Source organism: Vipera ursinii, assembly GCF_947247035.1.
Source record: "Vipera ursinii genome assembly, chromosome: 16".
Classification (NCBI taxonomy): Eukaryota; Metazoa; Chordata; class Lepidosauria; order Squamata; family Viperidae; genus Vipera; species Vipera ursinii.
In genome coordinates, this window is record NC_139529.1 from 8,222,723 (window position 1) to 8,249,095 (window position 26,373).

General features: G+C 45.8%; 1 protein-coding gene across 1 annotated transcript in view; it reads right to left on the reverse strand.

Moving 5' to 3' along the window:
* Nucleotides 1-24,457, reverse strand: part of ASS1 (argininosuccinate synthase 1) — a gene marked incomplete at its 5' end in the record, with an annotated part of 32,338 nt that extends 7,881 nt beyond the window's left edge. The window contains 11 exons of the mRNA XM_083375427.1: nt 2,042-2,173; nt 4,519-4,583; nt 4,995-5,079; nt 8,144-8,234; nt 13,594-13,624; nt 13,823-13,893; nt 18,135-18,209; nt 19,711-19,767; nt 22,520-22,708; nt 23,121-23,189; nt 24,350-24,457. Coding sequence (XP_083231553.1) covers nt 2,042-2,173; nt 4,519-4,583; nt 4,995-5,079; nt 8,144-8,234; nt 13,594-13,624; nt 13,823-13,893; nt 18,135-18,209; nt 19,711-19,767; nt 22,520-22,708; nt 23,121-23,189; nt 24,350-24,457 — 973 coding nt within the window. The remainder of the gene's footprint in view (nt 1-2,041; nt 2,174-4,518; nt 4,584-4,994; nt 5,080-8,143; nt 8,235-13,593; nt 13,625-13,822; nt 13,894-18,134; nt 18,210-19,710; nt 19,768-22,519; nt 22,709-23,120; nt 23,190-24,349) is intronic.
* Between the last annotated feature and the right edge of the window lie 1,916 nt (nt 24,458-26,373).

Consider the following 26,373-nt stretch of genomic DNA (forward strand, 5'->3'; position numbering starts at 1 on the left):
GGGTGCGATTCGGAATTTGCCTGGCTTAAATGAAGCCAGGGCTGGGTAGCCAGGGAGGGGAAGGAGGAGAGCCAGAAAAGATAATAAAAAAATCAAGTGCAATGCAGGACACACACACAAGCACACGTGCCGGACCACCAGGTTGTCCTTTCATTTAGGGAATAGCTTTCGGGTAGATTCTTGAGCCAAGGGACACGAGTCTGTGTAGAACACAGAATGATCGGGTTGAAAGGGACCTTGGGGGTCTTCTAGTCCAACCCCCCACCCCCGCTCAAGCAGCAGACCTTACACCAGTTTGGACAAGTGGCTGTCCAGTCTCTCCCTTAACAACAAAAATTTTGGGCTCAGTTGTGATCGTAAGTTGAGGACTGCCTGTACAGGCTTGAAAAAAAAATCTTCTATACTGCAACCTAATGGAGGGTTCCCATTCCTTGTGCCTGAGGGTATTCTGGCTCAGGGTCAGCATTTATAATATGCTTTAAAAAAAGAAACAAGGAAACAGGAAAGACAATTTGGCATCCCTAAATGGTTCGAGAACCCCAAACCCTATTTAAAGCGGGCCTCCTTTCCTTATCGCTGTCCAATAAGACGTTTCTCACTGCTGTTTCTCCCAACGCAGCCCCAGCTTCCGTGCGTTCTCTTTATTTGCTGTTTCCCAACTGGCTGCCAGCCAGGAATGGCTCGCCCTGCTGACCACACCTGCTCGAAAATGCCAGGGGTAACAACCTCCTTGGCACTTGTATTCAAAAACACAAGTCAGGATTTCTTCTACCATTTTCATGTATTGCCTCTAACGAAACCACTCTGGCCTTTCAGCCCAAGATAAATTGCACAGTGCCCCAGTGTGGGCTAATTCTACATAGCAAATTCCCATCACGAAGAAGTGTAAGAGTGGATAATTTAACAGCTACACACTGGCTCCAAATTGGTGGAGTGGGTGCTTAAACCCACTCACAGCTAGACAATCTGATTAGCGAGTTCTCCCCGCCAACCTATTTCCGGAGCGCCGCACTCGGCAGTGTGTTGGAAAACACAAATCAAGGTGTGCGTTATTGTTGTTGTTGTTATTTTTTTTAGTTTTGCTTAGTTGTTGAGTTGTGCTTCGTTTCTTTCTCCCTTTTTTGTAGCTCAGGGTTGACACTTTCTAAGCTTGGTTGTTTTCTTGCAGATGTTTCATGTCCCAAACTAGTCATCAGCGCTAGAAGGGAGTAGAGTTTGCAGAGAGGAGGTGCTAATGATAATGAAATGTTTGCAAGAAAACAACCAGGTTTAAAGAGCGCCAAGGATCCCTCAATTTTTTCCCCAGTTTCCTTCCTTTTCTAGAAGTTTTCGCTTTCGTCTTTGTCTTCCTCCCCAGCCTCTATCATTCTTAGCTATTAAAATATTACTTTTAATACTAGCTAATACTGAAACTATTAAAAGAGGTTGTTTTTTTCCACTCTATAAGTTTTCCAAAGTTAATGTTATTTAGGCTTCCTTTTTGAAGTAGATAAACTTTTGTGCTACGGTTATACACGCTTATGTAGAGTGTGCGCTTGTGTGTGTGAGAGAGAGAGCTTGTGTGTTAGTTAAAAGTCCCTAACCTGTAAGGAATTAAAGCAGGCACGGAGATAACTTTAAGGTGGAAAAATCTGCCTAACAAATCAGTTCTGCAGAGTGCAAAGTGTTGGAGAAAAAACGAGTTTCAGCACCCTGGAGAGTTCCCGCAAAGATAGAAATTAACTTGAATTAGTTAACTGAGATCAAAAGGGGATCACATGACCTCAGGACACTGTGACCGTCATAAATAGGAGCCAGGTGCCAAGCATCCAAATTTTGATCATGCTGCAATGGTCGTAAGTGTGAAAAAATGGTCCTCAGTCACTTTTTTCAGTGCCCTTGTAACTTCCCTAAACGAACCGTGGCACGTGGGGGAACAACCTGGACCTCAGGAGGCTGACAGCTCGTCAGGAACGGTGGCAGGCCAACACCCGATCTGAAGAGTTTGCCGCATGGGAGAAAAGATGGGCCGGAGCAGCCACGTTCGCACGTGGTTACGTACCGTTGTACACCAGCTCGGCAAACTTCGTGGCCAGTCCTCGCTTGATGTTGCACACTTCGCGGTCCGTGGTGAAGGCCTCAAGGTCCAAATGAGCACAGTGGAGGATGGTTCCCGCCGGAGTCTCGTAGACACCTAGCCGTTTCATCCGCCGAGGAGGGGGAGAGAGCCAGAGGGGAGAGAGAGAGAGAGAGAGAGAAGGAAAAAAAAGAGAACGAGGCCTAAACTGTCACGAAATGACACAAAATAATGATCTGGTTGACAGAAGGAAATGCAGTTTCTGGCTCTATTCAGTCTCAGCTTGCCATAAAACGCAACTGTCATTACAATCCCGCTGGGGCCGAGACAGTCCACTCCGCACCTTGTGGAGAAAATTTCTAGATTCCTCTTTGGGAAGAAACACTCCGACTAGGCAAAATGACAGGGTTTAAGAAGGCGATTTCCAACCGACGGCTGCCCACCAATCTGGGCCTGAAAACCTATAATTAAACAACCACGCAGGGCAAAATCATGGGGGTCTCGGAGGAAAAGAAAGAAATCCCCTCTCATCTGTCTCTCTCCCTTCCCCCCCCCCAACTCTTCCAACAAACAAGAAAAGGTTTGGGGGAGGAGGAAGATTTGATAGGCAGCAAGAATGGAAAACAGCCGAACAAGAAGGAAAATGTCACCCTGATTTTCTAGCACTGAAGACTGGATTCAGTCCATCAGAAGTTTGGGGGCGCGGGGGGGGGAAAACAAAACACACGCAGGCACACCAAACAAGGAAAGCTTGAATTCCCTGGTGCGACCGATACCAGGGGCTAGCAATGATGGGCTTTGGGGAAGGCGGTTTTGGAGGGGGGTTTGTTTTTTGCTCACAAGGGGGCTCAGTGGAGACCCCCATTTACAGAAGCAATACATATCCCCCCAAAAGCAAAGGACATGGGGGGAGGGAGCACATTCAGACTTGCTAGATTTGATTACTGCAACCTTCTAATAAAGTAGTAACTGTGTGTAACTACATGGATTGTGTGCATATGTTTACTTTGTCGGATCATGTTCTCATCGTATGCTGAATACGTAGTAATAAATAAGCACCCAAAATGTGATCACAGGGCTGCTGGAGAGCGTGCAGCCATCAGAGCTTTGAATCCGGATTAGGGGTGGTCGGTCATAACTTCAAACGTTCACTAAGGGAGGACTATCTATTCTTTGCAACTTTCCAATGAGAAACCTCAGAGGTGAACTTAAAAAAAAGAGCAGACTGTCAGGAAAAAAAAAAACTCTTGCTCTGGTGATGTTAAAGTTAATTTAGACTGATAAAAAGCTGGTGTTTTAGCGTTGGATCGATGTCTAAGCATTCCTTCGTTTTTCCCCTCTCCTTTAAACATCTCCAAGTCCCTCCTCACTCCCTACCTGCCAGTTTACTCAGGGAAAATAAATGAAATACCAGACACCTCTTTCTCCATCTTCCTCTCTCTCTCTCTGAAATAATTTTGCTCGATGGGTGACAGGAAGCCGAAAGCTCAAAAGATGGCAGTTTGGAAGCCAAAGTAATATTTTGGATTTTTTTATAAAACTCTCTTCCCTTCTCCCCTGACAGTCAAAGTGCAAATCACAGCCTGAGGGAAGAAGCAAATGATAGATGTTCTTCCTGTGTTACTATGCAAAAGACAAGAGATCCCTTCAAAAGTGTCACTCTGCCGCTCAGCGTGTCAACTGCTTTTCTCCGTGTTTACAATAAAAAGACAGCGGTGTCAGGAGGCAAATCTCACTATATTTCATTCGGGCTGTAATTGCTGCTAGGAAAGATTGAAGTGAGGGGGGGAAGAAAGAAGTGGATCAGGAATAGGGGGGGCTACATACATTCGTTCCAGACAATGATGGCTACTCAAAATGTTCTAATTGGTAATTGGCCCCCTTAAGCTGCACTGAGACACTAATAGGATCCATGGTCCTAGCTGGGGCAACGACCTCTTGCTTGGGAACCCTTGCAAGAATATCCCAAAGGTCCTTTTTTCCAGTTCTGAAGAGGTTTTACATATAGCAGCTCAGAGTTATGGTACATAAACAGGGAGCAAACTCCACGTTCACTAGCCCTGATGAGGTTACCTAGTTAGGTCATGAAACGTCTGCAAGAAAACAAGCTCAGATCTACTGTCTATAAACAGGGAGCAAACCCCACGCCAACTAGCACTGAGGATGTTGTATGAACCCATATGAACCCTACATGGTTAATCGATAGTTAATGTGTCATACAAAACCAGAACAAGGGACTGATTATGCTATAGATCAGGGGGTCTCCAAACTTGGCAACTTTAAGACTTGCAGACTTCAACTCCCAGAATTCCCCAGCCAGCCTCCCAGAATTCTGGGAATTGAAGCCCTCAAATCATAAAGTTGCCAAGTTTGGAGACACCCCGATCTATAGATTGTGCATTACGTAAATACAACATTAGAGCCGCTGGAAATGCCCAGAAAGGAAAGTCATTCTCTCTTACCTCTTGACTTCATTCCAATAAACCGGTTCTCCACAATATCAATGCGTCCGACGCCATGCTTGCCACTGGAGGGAAAAAGTAGAGAGGAGATGTTGGTTATATTTTTTGAACCTGCATAACAAGGGAGCAACATCCGTGAGCCAAACCTCGAAAATCAAAAGCCATTCTTCTCCCAGCACTTTTCGTGAAGGAGATTTATCAAAATGAAAGGGACAGGGCTGCGTGAATCCAAGCAACTGTGCTCTGGAGCCACTATATGCCCTTCACGTCTCGAAGGCATCAAAGACTTTTCCATCTTTAATCTAAAAGCTTTCTGGTGATCTGGCAAAGGGATGGGTCTCTCTGCTGATTACCAAGAAGGTTGCAGCGGGCTGTTTACATAACAGGTTCCCGAATATGAAACGGTCTTAGGAACCAATTCTTGCACTGTCAATCAGCCTAGCTAAATATTGCTCGGATTTGGGGAAAATACTTACGCAATTTCATTCAGGTAAATGAAGAGTTCCAGGGACGTTTGATAAACGGCCCCATCCTTCATATTTGTGACTTTCACAGGGATACCTGACAGAAGAGAAAAAAGCTAGATTATTGTGGGATCCTTGGTGCTGTTTGCTTGCAGACATTTCGTGACCCAACTAAGTAACGTCTTCAGGGCTGGTGAGTGTGACTTGCTCCCTGTTTATATACAGTGGCTCCGAACTCAGCTGTTTTCTTGCAGACGTTTTGTGACCCAACTAGGCAACATCATCAGTGCTGTAAGTATGGAGTTTGCTCCCTGTTTATATATACAGTAGCTTGCCCTGTCACAGAGAGCCCATATAGTTACTGTATATGGGGGTTTGCTCCCTATACTGTATTAACAGAGGGCAAACTGCACTCTCTCCTAGCACTGATGATGTTACCAAGTTGGGCCATGAGACGTCTGCAAGAAAACAGCCAAGCTCAGAAAGCCCTAAGGGCACCACAGCCATTCTCCTCCCCCTCTCCTCCTCCTCCTCTCCACAAACTCCACTCCCTTCTAGCACTGATGCTGTTACCCAGTTGGGTAATGAGACGTCTGCAAGAAAACAGCCAAGCTCAGAGAGCACCAAGGGCCCCACAGCTTAACCCTAAACTACAGGGAACCCCTTGACTTGCAAACCCTACATGGGAATGGCCAACAGTGGGAGGAGGCCGGGATCTGGCACACCAAGGGGCAAATTTCACTCGCTTTCAGGAGGTGTCAGTAAGGCAGACAACACAGGCCCAGAATCGCCTCATTAACGTCAAAAGCGCCTCTTTAAAACCTCCCTACGAAGCTGTTAAATAGACGTGACAGTTATGAACGCCAAATAACTTCTCACAAAACTGTGGCTAAGCGGCTTTGCTCCAAAAACATTTAAATAGATTTGGGGGTACATAGGAGAGACAATGGAGAGAGAGAGAGAAAGAAAGAAAGAAAAGAGAGAGAGAGAGAAAAGAGAGAGAGAGAGAGAGAGAGAGAGAGAGACCCTCGTACATTATGAAACTGGATAAATCTCCAGAGAAAAGAGAATTGGGGTGGGGGAAATGCATCAATATCCTCACCAGCAGTTTCATCTACCACCGATCCTTCTCACACGCCCTATCACTGTCTTTTTTTTTTTTTAAGGGGGTGGGAGAGAGATGGAAACAGCGGCAAAGACTCCGGCTAATTAAATTTCATGCTTGATCATTGTTTGGAGAAGGAGCACCTTCTGTTCCACCAGTCGAGGGGGCCCTGGGCCGTCTGAAAAGGGGGGAGGAGGAGGAATGGGGGGGCCCCCTGGACCTGCCACCCACAGCCCCTGTAATGGTTTGGCGGACAAATCCTATCTATGTTTCGAGTTATCCGCCTGCCAAGGCTGAATAGGGCCGTCTCCCGGGTCCCATTGTAATTTTGGGATGAGGGATCGCTCCATGAATTAATTATCACACCTTTCTCTTTCAGTGACAGGGGGGGGGGAGAGGGGTACCCGGACAGGGAAGGAGGACGGTGGCCGCCAAAAAGAAAGACACGGCCTCCGTGCCGCCCCCCCCCCTCTTCTCAAGCAGTATGAAATGAGCAATAAATGTATACGGAAACAAGGCAGGGATAAATGCCTTGGTGGGCAGCTGGGGGGAAACCGCCACAAAGGCCGAAGGAAGGAGACCCATCGCAGCTAATCTGTCTTCCATCTGCCCTCCTTATTTCCATAGAGGGCTTTAGTTGGGGCTAATCAGCCCTCAATAGCTGCTTTTCTAGTCCTCCTGACAAATCCCGCTGCGTCTGGAAAGTCCCCCTTCTTTCTAAAACCACTTTCCAGGGGGATTTTTTTTTAAATCGTTATTATTTAACTTTGCAAAGAAGGGAGGGAGGGGGATGAAAAGGTGGGCTACCAGGCGTGAGAGTTTATCAATTTGGTTGTAAATGACAATCAAATAGAAGTTGTCCCCCGGCTGTAATGAGTCCTAAATCTCATTTGGGTTAACGGGGGCCGACCCCGGTTTCGCTCATCTGCTCGACTTGTGCGGAATCGCCCCTTTTCCTGGGGCCATTTGATGCCGGCCCGGCCCAGCGGAGAACCGGGCATTGTGTCCCAAAGCTGCTTATCCCTTTGAGAAGAGTTAATAATTAGATTAGGACTTCAAATAAATTAACTAAGAGGGGGAGTGAGGATGGAAGCCCAGGCTAAAGAGAGAGAGAGAGAGAGAGAGAGAGAGAGAGAGAGAGAGAGAGAGAGAGAGAGAAGTGGGTTTGTGGAGACTGAATAAACCCTGAGGTTGCATCATAAAAGATCCCCAAATCTTGCTTTGGGTTGGTTGCATGCTAAACAAAACACACACACACACACACACACACACACACACACACACCAGAAAGAAAGGAAGGAAAGTAGCATAATTACCAAATTTAGCACTTCTAATGCCCCTGCTCGCTTCGTAATGGATCAGATCCCCTGCCAATCAAGTTGTGTCTCTTTGATTCTCTAAATACCCACCGTCAACTATTCAGTTATCTTTGCCTGGAGGAAATGAAGACTCTGCTTTTCGCCACCAATTAATTTATTTCTGACTTTATTGGGTGTGCCTGTTAAGTCAAGTTGGAAGCTACTAGATGGGGCTAATTCTTGGGGATGGACAGGTGGCTTCTGAAGCCAGTGGAAGCAAGACTGAGTGGAGATGTTGGGTGGAGAAATAGACATCAAAGCTTGTGACTTGTTATCCATTTATTTGGGGTTTATTGTTTATTAAATTTGTTTTATACCACAGCTAGTCCTCAGCTCATGACCACAGTTGAGCCCAACGTTTCTGTGAGATGGTTGTTAAGTGAGATTTGTCCTATTTTACGACCTTTCTTGCTAAGTGAACCACTGCAATGGTTAAGTTAGTAACCTGGTGGTTAAACGAAGCTGGCTTCCCCATTGGCAGAAGGGGATCACATGGCCCCAGGACACAGCAACCGTCATAAGTACATGCCAGTTGCCAAGCCTCTGAACTTTGATCACGTGACCCTGGGGATGCTGCAACGGTCGTAAGTGTGAAAAGCGGTCATAAGTTACACTTTTTTCAGTGCCGTTGAAGCTTTGAACGGTCACTATGCGAGTCAAGGATTACCTGTATTATGGGCAGAATCTGATCTTCTCACCTTTCTGGAATTCAATCTCTAAAATGTCCGGAAAATCTGGAGCTGTGGCAGGGTCTCCGGTCTTTTTGTAGATGGCGGGAGGAGGGTGATTCTGTTGAAAAAGAAGAAAATCAAAGAAAAATTAAATAATGGGGTGCTGATTTTCCCCAAAATGAAGACTTGCAGGCACTAATGGAGCCCGGAATTTCTGCTGTAAGTCACAATGTTTCTAAGCCAAGGCCACCGCATGAGCAGCCCAATGTTATGAACCTTTTTGTGGTGGTGGTGAAGTGAATTATGTCGGTCGCAAAATAAATCCATTCATTCCCCTGGGCGTTTTTGGTAGGAAAACAGCCTCAAAGGGCAAAAAGCTGCATAGACAGTTGTCAATTGCAGTCACCTGACTGCAACATAGCAGCTCGAGAAGAGGGCTGGACTAGAAGACCTCCAAGGTCCCTTCCAGATTCTATTCTATTCTATTCTATTCTATTCTATTCTATTCTATTCTATTCTATTCTATTCTATTCTATTCTATTCTATTCTATCCTATCCTATCCTATCCTATCCTATCCTATCCTATTCTATTCCTATTCCATTCCTTAATTCTATTCTATTCCTATTCCTATTCCTATTCTATTCCTATTCTAATCTTCCGATCCCCACCTTTTCAGCTTTCCCCCTTTTCCCTAAAACAGCCTTTAAGTTTGAGCCAAGCTGAGATTTAAAAGAAGAAGAAGAAAAAGTGGGAGAGTTTTGCCTCCTTTGCAAAAGGAGAAGGAAGCAGCCAGCGAACAAAGGCCTAGTGAAAATCAGTCCATTTATTTTACCCTCAACTTGATCTCATCTTCTTGTTTGACGCCCCCACAGCTGGAGACAGATAGCTCTGGAAGGAAAAGTCAGACCAGGAAGGGGTGGGGGAAAATGTGATTTTTTCCCCCTTTTTTTTTGCAAGGAGGCAAAGAACGGTGAAAAGAGAGAGAGGTGGGAAAAATGGGGGTTCATTCTGCATTGACCGAAAAACTAATGACTATTCTTGACCTCAGCAGGTGATCCTAGAAACTGTGTTTTCCCGGCAGTGTCTCCGAGGTTAATACACCCGAGGGGGGGGGGGGAAATAGAAGAAGAAAGCAAAAACTCATTTTGAAAACACATCAACCTTTATGTATAAATATATTTGCTTCTCTCTTACTCTTTTCCACTTCTTTCCCCAGATTTTGTAGCGCAGGGGTGCCAGATCAGGGGAGGGGGGGGACCCTCTCTGTTCCCATAATTACGGTATGCCTCGAGCACTTTGGAGAAATTTCCACGTTTGGAGGCATGCGATGGGGGTGGTGGTGTCTGGAGTTGAGAGACCCATTTCTTTCAAAGTGGGGAGGGGGAGATGATGGGAAGCGGTGAGGGAAAAAGACTGAAAAATGAATGGCACCGTCTAATAATCAACCTATGCCACCTATTGGTAAGGTGGGGGGGAGTCTTCTTTCCGAGCTGCTTTTAGGATAGGAAGGAAGGAAGGAAGGAAGGAAGGAAGGAAGGAAGGAAGGAAGGAAGGAAGGAAGGAAGGAAGGAAGGAAGGAAAGAAGGAAGGAAGGAAGGAAGGAAGGAAGGAAGGAAAGAAGGAAGGAAGGAAGGAAGGAAGGAAGGGAGGGAGGGAGGAAAGGAGGAAGGAAGGAAGTTAGGAAGGAAGGAAGGAAGGAACGAAGGAAGGAAGGAAGGAAGGAAGGAAGGAAGGAAGGAAGGAAGGAAGGAAGGAGCAACCCTTGACTGGCCTCTAGAAGATGGGCCTTCCTAGAGGAGCATATCAATGCAGACATAACCGGCCATCGAATAGGCTTCCCCCTCCCACAATCATCCCCCTGGCATCACCAGAGAAGACCACCCCCACTTAGAAAGCTGGCTGGCTGTCCAACTCAAGCATTTATCTCATCCAACAGACCCCAAGAACAGATGGGAGAACGCAAGGAGAAGCCAATGGTGGGACAGCAACTTAATTATTTAAACTGTGCGGATCGATTTCGCTCAACCGGGATGAGAAGGTGCAATGTCTTGGCCGCTGTTAACCAAACCCAGAAGAAGTGTCCCTCCTGTTCCAAACCAGCAGACAAGACGGGTCTTGGACATTTGAGCTTAGCTGAGGGGACGGTTTGCTTCTAACTTCTCCTTGCATTGTACATCACAACGTGATTGATGCAACTTGTTTCACAATCCATCACTGAATAACAGAATTACAATGCTGGAAGGGACCTTGGAGGTCTTCTAGTCCAACCCCTGCTCAAGCAGGAAACCCTATACCACCCCAGACAAATGGCTGTCCAGTCTCTTCTTAAAAACTTCTAGTGTTGGAGCATTCACAACTTCTGGAGGCAGGCTGTTCCACCGATTAATTGTTCTAACTGTCAGGAAATTCCTCCTTAATTCTAGGTTGCTTCTCTCCTTGATGAGTTTCCATCCCTTGTTTCTTGTCCTGCCTTCAGGGGCTTTGGAGAATAGTTTGACCCCCTCTTCTTCTTTGTGGCAGCCCCTCGAATACTGGAAGACTGCTATCATGTCACCCGTAGTCCTTCTTTTCATTAAATTGGTGCAATGGCACCGTGCATAATTTTCATAACATGTGATTTCTAACCAAGATTGCTGGGTAGATCCTTGGTTGCAACTCAACCTGACTGTCACTGGACACTGTCCTCAATCTTTGCATCGTTTGTAATTATGACGATGGGTGGAAACTCGTCAGAGGGTGATCCAATCTGGCAATAAAAAGGAATTTCCTGACAGTGAGAACAATTAATCCATGGGACAGCTGGCGTCCTGGAGTTGTGGGCGCCCCATCACTGGAGGTCTTCAAGAAAAGATTTGGACAATCATTTGTCTGGGATGATATGAGGCCTTGAGCAAGGAGATGGACTAGAAGACCTCCAAGGTCCCATCCAACTCTGTTATTCTATGTTCTATGAAATAAAAACAGTAACACGTCCAACTGTATTGTAGCTCCATCCACCCAGCATCCTAAGCCCTAGTGCAATTGGATCAGTGGCTTGTAAACCATGACTGGTGGCTTAACACGTGCCAACTCGGTTTATTCGGTAAACGGTGGACCAAAACAAACCACAACTTGGTCCAGTTTATGAATCAGGCTTGTTGCTAAACGTGCGGGCCGCTCATTTCCATAGGAATCCAACCTCAAATGCATTTGCTACAGCCGAGTGAATCTATACAAAACGTGAACATTCACACATGGAGATAAGATGCGCCCACACAGAAAATTAGAGATGGGAGGTTGCGCGACCTCATATAAACTAGAAGAGATTAGATTTTTTCCCCCCTTCCTTTCTTGTTCCATTTTTCTTTCTCCTTAACTGTATCTTTAACGTCAGAAAAAAGCAGGGCTGTGTCTTAGGGCTGCTTCTGTTGTTTAACCACGGACAGGTACCCTCAAAATCCACAGAGGGAAGGGGGGGCGTCCCATTATACGGACCACGGATTTATATTTTGCATCCCCTGCTTTTTATTTTTTTTCTTGGCTCCTGTGGGGAACAACCTGTTTCAAATTTATGCATCCTTCGCTTGCAACAGTTCCTTGAGTGACCCAGGTTACAACAGCACTGGAAAAAAAGTCGCTGAGTTATGACCATTTTTCACACTCACAACCGTGGCCACATTCCCATAGTTCAAAGATTCCGATGCTTGTATTTATGATGGGCGCAACGTCCCAGGCTCAGGTGATCCGCTTTTGTGACCTTCTGTCAGTGGCGAAGACAGATTCGCTTAAGGACCGTGTCACTAACTTAGCCGCAGGGATCCCCTTAAAAACTGTGGCAAGGAGGATGGTGAAATGGGGCGAAGCTCGCTTAACAACTGCCTTGCTTAGCATCAGAAATTTTGAGCACCCTCGTGGTCGTAAGTCGAGGATTGCCTGTAATTTGGGTGCATCTTTGGAGGTCCAGAACTGATCGGAGAAAGAAAGTTGAGGCAACAGGAAGTTAAAGAATACTTAAAAGCAAAACCAGGTATATCTGCAAGTTCCCCAGCCAGCAGCCCACTAAAATAACTTTCAAAACATAAAAATAATCTCTGTTGCTAACTCTGTGGCTCTCCTTTCTCCTTTCCCCCCTATTAATGATTTCCCAATAGGGTATCAATGCCTTCCCTTTATCCCGGGAGGCTGGGATTGCAAAGCCACCTTTAAAGGGGTGATGGAAGAAGGGGAGAGGAATGGGGGGGGAATTGGAGGGAAGCCGAAAGAATAGGGGCCGAGGGGGGGGGGAGAAATTGGAAGTAAATGGTCCATGAATTAAACTATGATGCACAGCTATCAATGCCGCAAATGGTTTATTCATCCAAGTTGATATTGTTGTGGCTGCAACTGAATGAAGTCTTTTCAGGGCGCCCAGATGAAGTTAAAGCAAGTAAATTTCTGTCTTTCTCGACATTAGCTGCCTCATTGCTCCTCAATCAGGCCTCACAGAGGCAGAAAATAGCTCAACCATCTGTTTTCAAATCCCTCAACTAGCAGGGGAGGGGGAGGGGCAGAGATTGGGGGGGGACGACCGAGGGCAGCCAAAGACCCGTTTTCCCATTTGGGGAGAAATCAGAGGCCCGGGGCGCCCATGGCCAGGAGACAAATTGTGAGGAAGGAAGGAAGGAAGGAAGGAAGGAAGGAAGGAAGGAAGGAAGGAAGGAAGGAAGGAGGGACGGAGGGACGGAGGGAGGGACGGAGGAAGCAAGGAAAGAAGCAAGGAAAAAAGAAGGAAGGAGGGAAGGAAGGAAGGAAGGAAGGAAGGAAGGAAGGAAGGAAGGAAGGAAGGAATCAATTGAGGGAGGGAGGGAGGGAAGGGGGATTTATGGACCACAACCCAAAGACCCCCACCCCCCACATGGTCTCAGAATTTCCTTGGGTGACTTTGGGCCCATCGATCTCTCTCCATCAAGCTCCTTCCCAAGAACTCACTGAGATAAGTTTTCTCGGATTGGCTTCTCCTGACCCGTCTGCCCACGGGTCAGGAGAATCTGGGGGACCAGATTCACTTAACAACCGTGCCACTAATTTAACAACTACGGAGCTTCAATTAACAACTGAGACAAGGAAGGTCGTAAAATGGGGCAAAAGCTCACTTAAGAAACGCCTCACTTAGCAGCAGGAATTTGGGACTCCATTGTGGTCGTAAGTTGAGAGCTGCACGGATAGACTGGTATTCTGTGATCTGGGTGCTATCCCTCTCTTGATGATTAGCAAGATGACCGTTAAGAACGTGATGTTTCCTTGCCCCAAATTAAAGTCTTGATTTATCTTCACTAATGCTGTGGTTTTGCATTGGGCTAAGCTCTCACCAAAGCCAGCGTCTGGTTTGCACGATGCGAAACTGACCCCATGGGCTTTATTTATTAAACCATGGTTAAGGCAACCTTGGGGCGGGGGAATATCACGGGGCTCAGGAAGATCCCCAGATGTTTCCCCAAGCCATCTGCGGTCCTCTTACCTTGGGGTTCTCCAAAATGCCACCTTCATAGCTTCGGAGGGTGGAGATCCCAGCAGAAAGAAGAAGGAAAAAAGAGCAACATGTAAGTGAGTCCTTAGCATCACCAGAAAACTTGATGAGGGAACGGGGCAGACCATCCTCATCCTCAGCTGCAAAAGTCTCAGGGGGATCTCCCACGAACAGGTCAAAAGTAGGGTCTCAATCCAACAAGGTCCTCCCTGGTCCTCACCTGATATGCATAAGGTTTTCGTCCATACTCCAAGGATTAGACGGTGTGGCAGGAACTGGAATTCCATGATCCTGAAACAACATGGAGGGGATTAATGAAATTGAATGAAAAGGAGGACCAGGGGTGACATGACAGCAGTCTTCCAACATCTGAGGAGCTGCCACAAAGAAGAGGGGGTCGACCTAGTCAAAGTACCTGAAAGCAGAAAAAGAAGTGAGGAGGAGGAGGAGGAGGAGGAGAAGGAGAAGGAGAAGGAGGAGAAGGAGAAGGAGAAGGAGAAGGAGAAGGAGAAGGAGAAGGAGAAGATCTACCTGTAGCTTTGGTTCCATCTCTGCCTGCTTCCTTCCTTCAAACACATGCATCGGTGATCCTCCACTTTCTACACCCATCTTCTCTTCTCTTCCCATCCTTCCTCCCCCCCCCCACCCCACCATAGGGAGACAGTCATAAACCCAAGATCTCTTACAAGGTCACTCCACCAGTCAATTAGCTGGAGATGTTTCTCCAAGTGAAATGGTCTGTGAAAACTAAGCACCGGGCACAGAAATTAGCAGGAAAGTAGCAGTAACACCATGCTAAGCTTGTCAAGCCAAAGAAACAGCGGGACGCGGCGCTAAAGAAAAGCCAGCGCTGCAAGTATTTCATCCAGATTTCATTTCCGGTTCCCTCGTTCAAGCTGTCCTTCTCCAGTCTGGCCTTGGGTTCGACATTTCACAAGGATGACCTGCTTGCGAAAAATCTCCTTCCTTGATGGGTTTGTCTCACTGTGCTTGCGAAATTTGCTCCAGATTGTTCTGGAAAGTCAGCAGAACGGGAAGTCCCAGGTAATGATGCAATAGGGTCTATTTATAGGGAAGCTGATAGCAGCTTTAATTGCTTCAGTTCAGACAATTTGGAATGTAAGACATTTCAGAAATAATATGGCTTTGTGGTTAGGCCGACTGGGAGGGTTGTTAGAAGGATCAAACTAGCAAGCTCATGAGAGAGAGAGAGAGAGAGAGAGAGAGAGAGAGAGAGAGAGAGAGAGAGAGAGAGAGAGAGAGAGAGAGAGAGAGAGAGAGAGAGAGAGAGAAAGTTAATTTTGCACAGTTAAGCCAAATGATTGTTTCATTTTGGTTAAGCTCGTTCTATGCGTCCTCACCTACTGCAGTGTGTAAACCAAGTTTCACAGCTTATTCATTTATTTATCCAATGTATAAAGGTAAAAGGTAAAGGTTCCCCCGCACATGCGTGCTAGTCGTTCCCAACTCCAGGGGCCGGTGCTCATCTCCGTTTCAAAACCGAAGAGCCAGCGCTTGTCCGAGGACATCTCCGTGGTCACGTGGCCGGCATGACTAGACGCCAAAGGCGCACGGAACGCTGTTACCTTCCCACCGTGGTGGTCCCTATTTTTCTACTTGCATTTTTACGTGCTTTCGAACTGCTAGGTTGGCAGAAGCTGGGACGAGTAACGGGCGCTCACTCTGTTACGCGGCACTCGGGATTCGACCCGCCAAACTGCCGACCATCTGATCGACAAGCTCAATGTATAGGGCTGCCCATCTCAAGTGACTCTCAGAATTAAATTAAAATAGAAACAATTAAAGCATTCTATAATGACAGTTGAACTACACGTCAGCCAAGAAACATCGGAGCCAAATCGCTAGTACAATTAAAAAGCTCTGGAGTTTTATGAACGTACAAAGAAGCGGTTTGCACGGCCAGCTATGGCAAGCAAAACTACTGCATCGTGCTGCGTGAAGCCCCAGTTAGCATGATTTAATCAATAAATTGCAACTAAGTCTTTCAGTTAACCACGATAATTAGGGTCCCTTCAGCAAATCCACGAGAGATTACAAAATAAACTCTAGGCTTCCTTCTGCTACTCCAGACAAGGACAGAGGAATTGTAGAATCATAAAAATCATAGAAGAATCATAGAAAACCGTCATAAATAATGAATCAGTTGCCAAGCATCTGAATTTTGATCACAAGACCTTGAGGATGCTGCAACGGTCCTAAGTGTGAAAAACGGTCATAGGTCACTTTTTTCCCCCCAATGCCTTTGCAACTTTGAACGGTCACTAAACGAACTGCCGTAACTTGAGGACTAGCTGTACAGAGGTGTGCCTGTTGCACTGCTTTCGTCTTCAAGTTTATGATGCGTGGGAAACTCCGCGCAGGCAAGCAGACACACAGACCCCAGGGGTGCTCTTTTCCTGCCCTGTTGTCACAGTAGGCCCGGCGCACACCAGGCAGCCAACCACGGTGCCCAAAAGAGAGTGGGGGGGAACCCCTGAGTTACTCCATTAGTTTTTAAGAGCTTATTAGTCAATTAAAGTTCTCCTTTGTTTCTGCTGAATGGGCTACACTGAGCGATGCGAGCAGGCGGAGTGGGGAGGCCGCCCCACCCTCTATTGGGACCACCTCCCCTTCCCTGGCCCCAGCCTAAAGGCTCCACGTACACTTGACAAGCTCCGTTGGAACCACAAGACGGGGTTTCTTCTGGCTAATAGGAGAAGGCACTCTGCTCAGTGGGTGTATCTCAACCTGGGCAACCTGAGGATGGGCGGACTTCAACTCCCAGAATTCCCCAGCCAGCATGCTTTAGGAGGCATGGGTTTTAGCTCTCAGAATCCCCAGCATGCTGGCTAGGGAATCCTGGGAGCTGAAGTCTGCCCATCTTCAAGTTGCCCAGGTTGAGAAATTCTGACTTACATGATTAGGGATTGCAACTGCTCCCGTCACGAGGATTGTCTCCGTAAAGTTGGCAAAAAAAGTGTTTATGACTGATCAGCAGGAAACGATGAAGGCAAGTTAATTGCAGGAAACAAACCAGCAGAGGAAGAGGAGGAAGAGGAGGAGGAAGAGAAGGAGGAGGAGGAGTTGTTATTGTGAGAAAAGACTCAATGATAATCCCAAAAGTTGGTTCCACATGTGAGAGGTTCTCCTGCTTCCTAGGCCATTGGACAAAATAAAATAAGTAAAAGAAAATAATTAATACAATACAATGCAATGCAATGCAACGCAAGGGTAAACATCGCACTGTCTTAGAACAGGGTGGGAAAATTTACACCTGGGGTGCTCTGAGCCTTGAGAAGCGTTCTGCTTGCAACTGTTGTAAATTGCAACTGGGTTGGGGAACCGGGGTGGAAAGGAAGAGACGAAATCCCTGCAACATCTCAGGTGCTCCTTAGAATCCGAGAACAATATTGGGCAAATGAATGGAGGGCGAACGTGTTTTTCCATTAAGCGCCCCATTTCTCTCACACACTCCCTCCCTCTCACACAAACACACAGACACAAGCATTGTAGCGTCTGCAAAAGTCCTCTTAATTGCTTTACTCCTTCCTTAAAGCTTTTTCAGCAAAGACAGGCAGAGCCAGGAATAAAAGGTTGGGGAGGGGAGAGCCGGACCACGCTCCGTTTTCCATATAATAAGTGCCCTAATTAAAAACACGCGTACGCCCCTGCCTTAACAACTCGCCTACTTGACAATTTGTTTGGCAACATATGGGGGACTCTTGTAAATTTCCCCTCGAGGCAATACATAACAGATGGCAGGAAAAATAAAGGGGGGAAAAAACAGCAACCCCAAGATGCACGTGTTTTCCAAGTTCAGGGTGGATGGATGGGCATGTTTGCAAATGTTTGCAAACACAAAATAAATGAATAAAAAGCAAAAGGGCTGAACCTTTTTTTTTTCTTCCCCTGCACCCAGCTTTCAATTTTGGGACCTTGGAAATCATTTACTCTGCTTTAGATAGCAAGACAAAAATATAGCTAGATAGATACGTGGGACTTCAAGCAATTTTCTGGTTTATACACAAACACTTCTTTTCTTTTTGATTGATTGAACACAGTTGTCAAGCCTTTCTGGAGAAGAAGAGGGCTCCTGGGGAGGGTGATGCAAAACTCCTAATATGTTTTATTCTGACCTGTTCTGGAGGAGGAGGAGGAGGAGGAGGAGGAGGAGGAGGAGGAGGAGGAGGAGGAGGAGGAGGAGAGGGAGGGAGGGAGGGAGGGAGGGAGGGAGGGAGGGAGGAAGGAAAGAAGGGAGGGAGGGAGGGAGGAAGGAAGAAAGGAAGGAAGGAAGGAAGGAAGGAAGGAAGGAAGGAAGGAAGGAAGGAAGGAAGGAAGGAAGGATATGCTGTAACTTTGAATGGTCACTCAGTGGCCACTCGTAAGACAAGGACTACCGGGAAACCCCACCCTCAAATACAACGAAGGATTCCAGGAAATGGTTATGATGCCGATGGCTGGTAGCTTGTGGGCTAGGAAGAAACGGGGGGGGACCAGGAAGCATGGGGGGGAAAAGATTAAAATTCTGGTACCTTAGCATATTGCATGAGGTCGCTGCGTCCTCGGAAGCGGGTATAAAATTCGGGCATTCTCCACGGCGCAATGATCTGCAGATACCATGGAAATAAGGTTGGTTATGGCACTAACCGAGAGGCAGTTTGTGAAGGCATCAGACTGTATTTTGAAGACTGGGGAAGGAAGGAAGGAAGGAAGGAAGGAAGGAAGGAAGGAAGGAAGGAAGGAAGGAAGGAAGGAAGGAAGGAAGGAAGGAAGGAAAATTGAAAGATGCTAAGCTCAAGAAAGGGAGGCAGGGAGGGAAGAGATAAAAAAGAGGGAGGGTGGAAGAAAGGGAAGGGAAAGAATTAAAAATTCTTGGACCCTGGAAAGCCAGGCTCCTTAATTAAAAACCCAGATATTATTAGTATTATTATGAATACTAGTACTAGGCAGCCGATGGCCTCTGGTCATAGTTTCATAGTTCCTGACCAGATTCCTCAAAAACCTTCAACAACAACAGAGCTTCTTATGCGCTGGAAAAATGCTTAAAAATTGGACAGCCGTTTGTCTGGAATGGCACGGGGTCTCCTGGTCGAGCAGGGGGTCGGACTAGAAGACCTCCGAGGTCCCTCCCAACTCTGTTACTCTACGTTCTGCGTTCCACGATGTTCAGAGATGGATCTATCTCAAAAGTAGCCCAGGTTGAACCGTCCAGCACAGTCAAACAGCGGCGCAGGAAAACTTCTTTGACATTTTGCATGAGGTCACAAAATGCTCTACAATCCTTTTGAGGTCATAAAATGTTTTATGAAGTTTCCCAGAGGTCAATTCCACAGGAGTCAGCTCAGATTTGGGGATGCATTCTGTAAGTTAGTCCGTCTGAAGCTCCTTCGTTCAGAAAGTTTTGCCTTAAGCTTTACCATTTCACCCGATTAAAGGTTTAGAGACACAAGAGTTTTAGTAGTATATAGCTTAATTAGCCGGTATTAATGTTGTATTTCTTTGTATGTTCTGCCTTGTTCTACATTCTTTTCCAAAGCTGCGGTGACTGGAGTTTAACCGAAACTCATAAAAGCACTTGCAAAAATTCTAAAGTGAGGCTAAAACTGACCCAGTTCAGTCCGAGGGATCAAAAATAATTCAATTTGAACCCGTTTTTTAAAATAAAAAAAATAGCAACCACCAGCTAACCCACGATCAAAAAAGACATTCTAACTTTTGCTAAGTCCCTGGGATGCTTTAATTGACCCTTTCTAACAGCCCAAACTATCTCAGGAGGTATCAGCAGATCGTTTGGTTTCCACCCCATTTTTGCCCTGAGCAAGATGAAAAATAATCCCCACCTTGCAAAAGGCTTTGAGATCACCTTTGTTTGGAGAGATTAACAGGGAGACTTAAAGGGCTGCTGGCTTTGAAGTGCTGCCTGCTTACCCCAAACACCCCTTCCAGAAAGGCAGAATTACCTATTGAATTTGGGCAGAGAACGTGGTGGGTAACCTGAACTCCTGGGGCTGATGGCAGCCACATCAAAGCTGCCGTCAGATGGGGAGGTTTAGTGGGACAGAAGGGGACTGAAACATTCGGTGTTGTGTGGCACAAATTGTGCCTTACCTTGATCCGAGGAGAGAGAGCGTAGTAGGTGAGCTCAAACCGAATCTGATCGTTGCCCTAAAGGAAGAGGAGGGTAAAGGACTAAGCACAATTGCAAATCATTTAGCCCAACAGAAGCAGTTTGGGATTGCTTTTGTTTGGGAACCTCTCCCTCATTTTTTTCCTGCCCTGGAATCACCTGGTTGTCTCTCATCCAGCCAATACGGTTAGTCCCCGATTTACGACCCCTTCGTTTGAATTTACAACAGTGCTGGCAATTTTTCCTCGTCGTTACGAGTTACGTGAGCAAACTTTGGGCACTTGGCAACCGGCAGATAGTTCAGGGCTGCCTGTATTCTCTACATTTTAACCAGGTAACGCAGTTCAGAAAAGTTGTTTAAGAGTCGGGTTCGAATCCTACTTGACAAGGAAACTTTGAGCTCGTCTTGGGGGTTCCTTTGAAAGACCCGCAGCTCCAGATTCACTTTTTGTTTTTCAGACGGGGGAGGGAAGGTGGGGGTTACCAGTCCAGACTGATAAGTTTCCATCCGCTGTTTCTTGTCCTGCCTTCAGGTGCTTTGCAGAAGAGGTTGACACCCCCCCCTTCTTTGTGGCTGCCCCTCAGATACTGGAACACTTCTATCCTGTCCCCCCCCTCGCCCTTCTCTTCATTAAACTAGACACCCCCAATTCCAGCAACCGTTCTTTATGTTTTAGCTTCCCCTCCTCATCTTTGTTGCTCTTCTCTGCACTCTGCACTCTTTCTAGAGTCCCCACGTCTTTTCCCTTTGGTGGTCGCCCTTGAACAGCACCTTCACTCTTTCTGGAGATTGACATGACCACTAAGAGCAACTGAGATTATCGTGGCTTGCAGGAGCCTCCAGAGGCGGCGACAGAAGACCTTGGAGCCAACATCTAACAGGGTTTCCTTCTCCCATCTGTTTCTCAGTCATGGAGCCTCACACAGATGGTGCCCGGAGCGCTGAAGAAATTGGCCGTGCAGAGCAGGGACCAGCCAGCTTTGGGGGCTCAGATTACTACAGGGAGGGGGGGTGGCTGCCCCCCAACCCATTTGCCTACAAGCCAAGCTTAGTTGATAGGAGAATGGAAAATGTTTCCAAGGGTCTTTCTGAAGCTCAGCCCTGGGAAAAGAGCCGAGATAATATTTCTTAGGAGGCAAAAGGCACGTTGGAATTCCACTCGGCGTGGCCTTAAATGTATGTAAATAGGCCTTTGGCCCTCTGAGAAATATTGAGAAATATTGAACTGGAGTTGAGCGGAATTAAACTCCGCTAGAGTTGACCTCAGCTAGAGTCAATTTTTGGCTTAAGACTAGACTCTCAAGATTTAACTTTAATTAAGCTTCTATGCTGCCCAGTATTATTCATTTATATCCTGCCTTTATTATTTTTACAAATAATTCAAAGTGGCGAACCTATCCCACGTACCTTCCTCCCATTTTTCCCCCAACAACAATCCTGTGAGGTGGGCAGGGCTGAGAGGGAGAGACTGGCCGAAAATCACCCAGCTGGTTTTCATGCCTAAGGCAGGACTAGAACTCACCGTCTCCTGGTGATTGGTCCACAGTCACCCAGCCAACGTCCATGCCTAAAGCGGGACTAGAACTCCCAATTTTTTGCTATCAGTTCAGAATGTTGGGGTTTTTTAAAAAAATAAATAAATCTGAGATTCTTTTTGCAAACTCCCAAACCTCACACTGCAACTATACATGAGCAAAATCAGCTCCACACCTCTTTTCTTTTCAGAAAACCTGATTCTGCAATGTTTCTCTGCCCCTTCTGGGCTATTTCCATTCTTCCAAAGAAGCAAACTTTTTAAGCAAAGGAATCTTGGTAAGAGTAAGTCTTTGCTGCCCCCTTGTGGGACAATGTGTGCCACACACATTTTTTAAAACACTGGGGAAAAACGCCTGTAACTCTAATGTGCTATTACTCCAACAGCAGGAATATAATAGCCAGGTTTGTTTTTAATTCGAATTTTAGAATGGGATTAAAAAAAAGTAATACTAAAATGCCATCAGTTTTATAACCCAATCTTCTACTGTGAATATTTCACTGTGGTAATTTGAAGCTATCGCAATCTGCTCCGTCTGTTGTCGACCTGGAAGTTGTGCTTTTGCAGGCAGCCAAAATGAAAGCAAAGATTCTTAAAAGTAGGAAACTGTTTTTAATTTGTTTCCTCTTTCCTGGTTGCCAAACTGAGGAACAAGCAAAGGGAAAAGGCATCAAGGGAGCTTAAATATTTGCAGCTAAATGGGAATCTGTGAAATTCAAAGCCATTAAACCCATTTTTGCCTGCGCGCTTAAGCTTCTCGGCTGTCCTAGGAAAATCCTGTCCACCTCAACCAGGTTTAGCTGATTTTTAACAAGCGCTGTCCAGATACGCACATTCTTTTTTCCTTGAATTATTCAGCATTACTCAGAAGGACAAAATTCAACAAGATGACTTGGCCAGGACCTTGGCTAACTTTGCTCAAGTTGGAAACTCAGATGTGTGTTTCCTGCAAATTGTGGTTCCCGCGTTCTAGAAACGTAGCTAGACCTTCTTCCCTCAGCCCAGATTCCAGAAGGGTTTTGTCAAGAACGTTGTTTCAGTCAAGTCCACTGAGAAGATGAACAGGGGAAGACTTTAAAGCATCACCAATAAAGGAGAACATTTTCTAGGCTCAGGGTTGAAATGAGGGGTCCTTTACCCAGCTAGCACTGATGATGTTACCTAGTTTGGGTCATGAAATCTCTGCAAGGAAGCCAAGCAAGCTCAGAGGGCACCCAGGAATCCATCGTTAAAGCATCAGCCTGGCTAAACCTACCTTGCCTGTCGCTCCATGAGAAACGAACTGGGCCCCCTCCCGCAAGGCGATGGCTATCTGCTTGCGGGCGATACATGGCCGTGCCAAGGACGTGCCAAGGAGGTACCGGTCTTCATAGAGAGCCCCAGCTTGGACAGCTGGCCAGATAAACTCTTCTACAAATTCTCTGCTGAGGTCTTCAATGTAAACCTGAAACGCAGAATATAGAATACACAAGAATAGGGCTGGAAAAGGGACCTTAGAGGTCTTCTAGTCCAACCCACTCCTGCTGAAGCAAGGAGACCCTAGGCTATTCCAGTCCAATAGGCTGGCCAATCTCTTCTTATAAAAACCTCCACTGATGGAAGAAGGATTTTTTTCCTGGTAATTACCTAATTTCTAATTATTTTTAAACTGTTTGCTTCCTCCACAAGGTTCCAAAAGGATTCTGTTTGGCCACCTCTAACACAGAGAGGGTAAAATACTGCCGAATGAAAAGCATGGCAGTTGGAGAATTTTGGGAGTTGCTGTCCACGTATCTTTTAACAAACCATTCTTCTTTTTGCAAACCATGATTAAACAAACCCGGGGCTAGGTGTAGCAGGCAAAACTAAACGCTCACCTTTTTGGCGCCCAAAGAGAGAGCTTTCATTCTCGCCTTTTCAAAGTTTTCATCTTGCCCAATGTTGGCCTGGAATATATTTAAGACAAAAAATAAGAAAAGAAAAGAAAGAAAATAACTCCTAGAAGGAAATCTGCCCACCCACCCCCACCCCCCTTTACTGGTTTTATCCCCCGTTGGGTTCTGGTTGCATGCTTTTAAGGGAACAATGGCGCCAAGGCTTTAATTGTACAAAGGAATCTCATCTTTTGGGGCATCTTAGCATATCCTGGACAGTTTCAGAAAGTCCTCAAACTAGGAAAGGGGGGCTGCTGAATTTTGGAAGGGCAGAGCCGTTTCCCATTTTGGAGGCACAAAAATTAAGGGAAGAAATTAAGGGAAGGAGAAGAGGGAAGGGAAGGGAAGGGAAGGGAAGGGAAGGGAAGGGAAGGGAAGGGGTCTCCAGCTCAGCCATTTAGACAATGTTCCGGCAGGGGACACAATAGCAGAATTTGTCCTTCTGTGGCAGTAAAAAACAAGTCCCAAAAACAAATAAGAAAAAAAAAGTAACTCCAAAGGGGTAAAGTTCTCCGTTAAGCAGGGCTGGATGCATCGTAAGACAGTCTGAACCTTGTCTTGACAAATAAGGTTTTTATTTTTTATTTTTTATGATTCTTCATTCTTGAAATTCCTTTGACACTTTCTGGCTTGCAACTTTTTTTAATCACAGATATTTATTCTCAGGTCCTGGATTTCTATGTGTGTCCATTTAAACGGTCCCAAGTCTTTTAAAATGAAATTTATATTTAATTAAAACCACTTTCGCTCCCCTCAGGACCCGGAAGCAGGATTGGTTATCAAATCCCATCATTCCCAGCCACGCTTCTATCTAGTTAGGTGCCAACCAATCAGTTTTGCCCCCTGAAAGATAAGGCTGAAGTTGCGATTCTTGGTCCCGGTTTGTGGCTGATGGTTCCGCTCTGAACCGCTCACGAGACAAGACTTAGACCTGTTGAACTTCTACCTGTGCTCCCTGCAACCTTCACAGTCAATCCATTGCCGTACCTCTTAAACTGGGCAACTTTAAGATAGGTGGACTTCAACTCCCAGAATGCATGCTGGGAAATTTGGAAGTGGAAGTTCCCGCCTCCTAAAGGATGCTGGTGGGGGAATTCTGGGAGCTGAAGTCCACCCGTAAAGTTGCCAAGTTTGAAAAACCCTCATTTAGAGACCTTGAAAAATTGTCTTACCATGTAAGTGATGACATCGTAACCTTGCTCTTTTAGCCAAACCAGGATGCAGGACGTATCCAAACCACCACTGTATGCCAGGATCACGAGGCCTTTGGACTGAGACATTGAGTCTATAATAACCATAATAATACTTTATTGGACTTATATATGCCGCCTGAAGGACAATTCAAGAAAATTCCCCATCAGATAAACAGGCAGAGTCTGGAGATCTTCAGAATCCAACGGCTTTTTTCCAGGATTTGCAGCTCACTTAACAACAGAGCGGTCTGCTTAACTATGTCAAAAAAGTTCACAGACTTCCTTAACCACCATTTTGCTTAGCGGTGGAAATTCTGATTACGATTGTGGACACAAATCAAGGACAACCTGTATTCATAGAATAATTGATCCAGGCCTTTTGGACGCTCAATTCAACCACCCATCTCATGAAGCCGCTGTAAGAGCCGTACCAGAAAGACTGGAGGACCAAATATTTGCACCTGCGCAGGTCTTGAACCCACGGAACTCACCAACACAAGATTCAACATGAGCATGATGGTCCTGGCTCAAAAAAAAAATTACTTAATTCACAGCCTCAGGAATGGGCTCCCTCCTTCTAATACAACTTCCGGAACCCCTCATCCTCACTGTGGCTGATGGGAGTTGTAATTCATCAGCCTATGCACTCTGTATGGTCTCCACCCCATCCTCCCATATGCAAATTATCTGCAAATACAGGTAGTCCTCTACTTACAACCACAACTGACCCCCAAACTTCTATTGCTAAGCGAGAGGGTTGTTAAGCGAGTTTTGCCCTATTTTAACAGCATAACAGAATTGGAAGGGACCTTGGAGGTCTTCTAGTCCAACCCCCTGCTCAAGCAGGAGACAGATTAATGGCTGTCCAGTCTCTTCTTAAAAGCCTCCAGTGATGGGGCATCCACAACTTCTTGTGGCAAGCCGTTCCACCGGTTAATTGTTCTCACTCCTGGGAAATTTCTCTTTAGCTCTAGGTTGCTTCTCTCCTTGATTCGTTCCCACCCGTTGCTTCTTCTCCTGCCTTCGGGCGCTTAAACTGATTGATAGAATTGACTGAAGGGGTCGATTCTATTTTACGGCCTGACCCAATTCAGGAAAAAAAAAAGATTGTGTTATTTTTCCCACAGAGGCTTTTTCAATAGAGGGTGTCCAGCTTGGCATAAGAACTGGGTTGGCAGATTTGGGGCATCATTGGCACCTGCCAAAACAAAGATTTGTCCACTGGCTACTTCAGACAACCCCAGCTTGTACTTTCAGTTCCCTTGTACAAAAGAGCAATTTATTTATTTATTCCGGGCAAGTTGCCGGCTACGGACTCCTGTTTAAAACTTGGGGCACAGAGAATTTTCGGCTTTTCCATTTGTTCTGCCAGTTTCTCTCTCTTTCAAAACCATAAATAGAGTTTTATTCAACAGGTGCGGAAAATTAGAAAAACGAAGGGAGGAAACGGGATAAGTTGGCCTGTAGGAAATAAATAAAGAGAGGAGGAAAAGAGGGGGGGGAGAGATACAAATTGACAATCAAAGATGAAAAACGTATCGTGAAAGGAGGAAGAACAAAGAAAAAGAAATTTAAAAGGGCAGGAAAAGATGAAGAAAAATGGAAAAAGAATAAAAAAATATACCAAGAAGTGGCTCCTGATATTCTTCACGCTTATATTTTAATCTCTCTTTCTAAAGTTACATCATAATATTCTTCTTTTTCTAATCTATCTTATCTAAAAAAATATATATAATAGTTAGTTAGTTTCTGATCTTCATTGCATCCGTTATGCATGCATTTATATTTTATCCTCTCTCTATAGTGTGGCTTCCTTCTCGTCATATTCTCTGCTTTCTAATCATCAGGCCCCTTAAATCAGACGCTCATGCTTTCTCCTGAATCCTTCTTAAAACTCTTCCAAACTTCTTTAGAAGTTTTTTGCAACTTCGTTAAAAGGTTTCCCCCCCCCCTCCATTTTTTGCACAGATACTTACCCTGTTTCGCCTGCAAAAAAACAAATC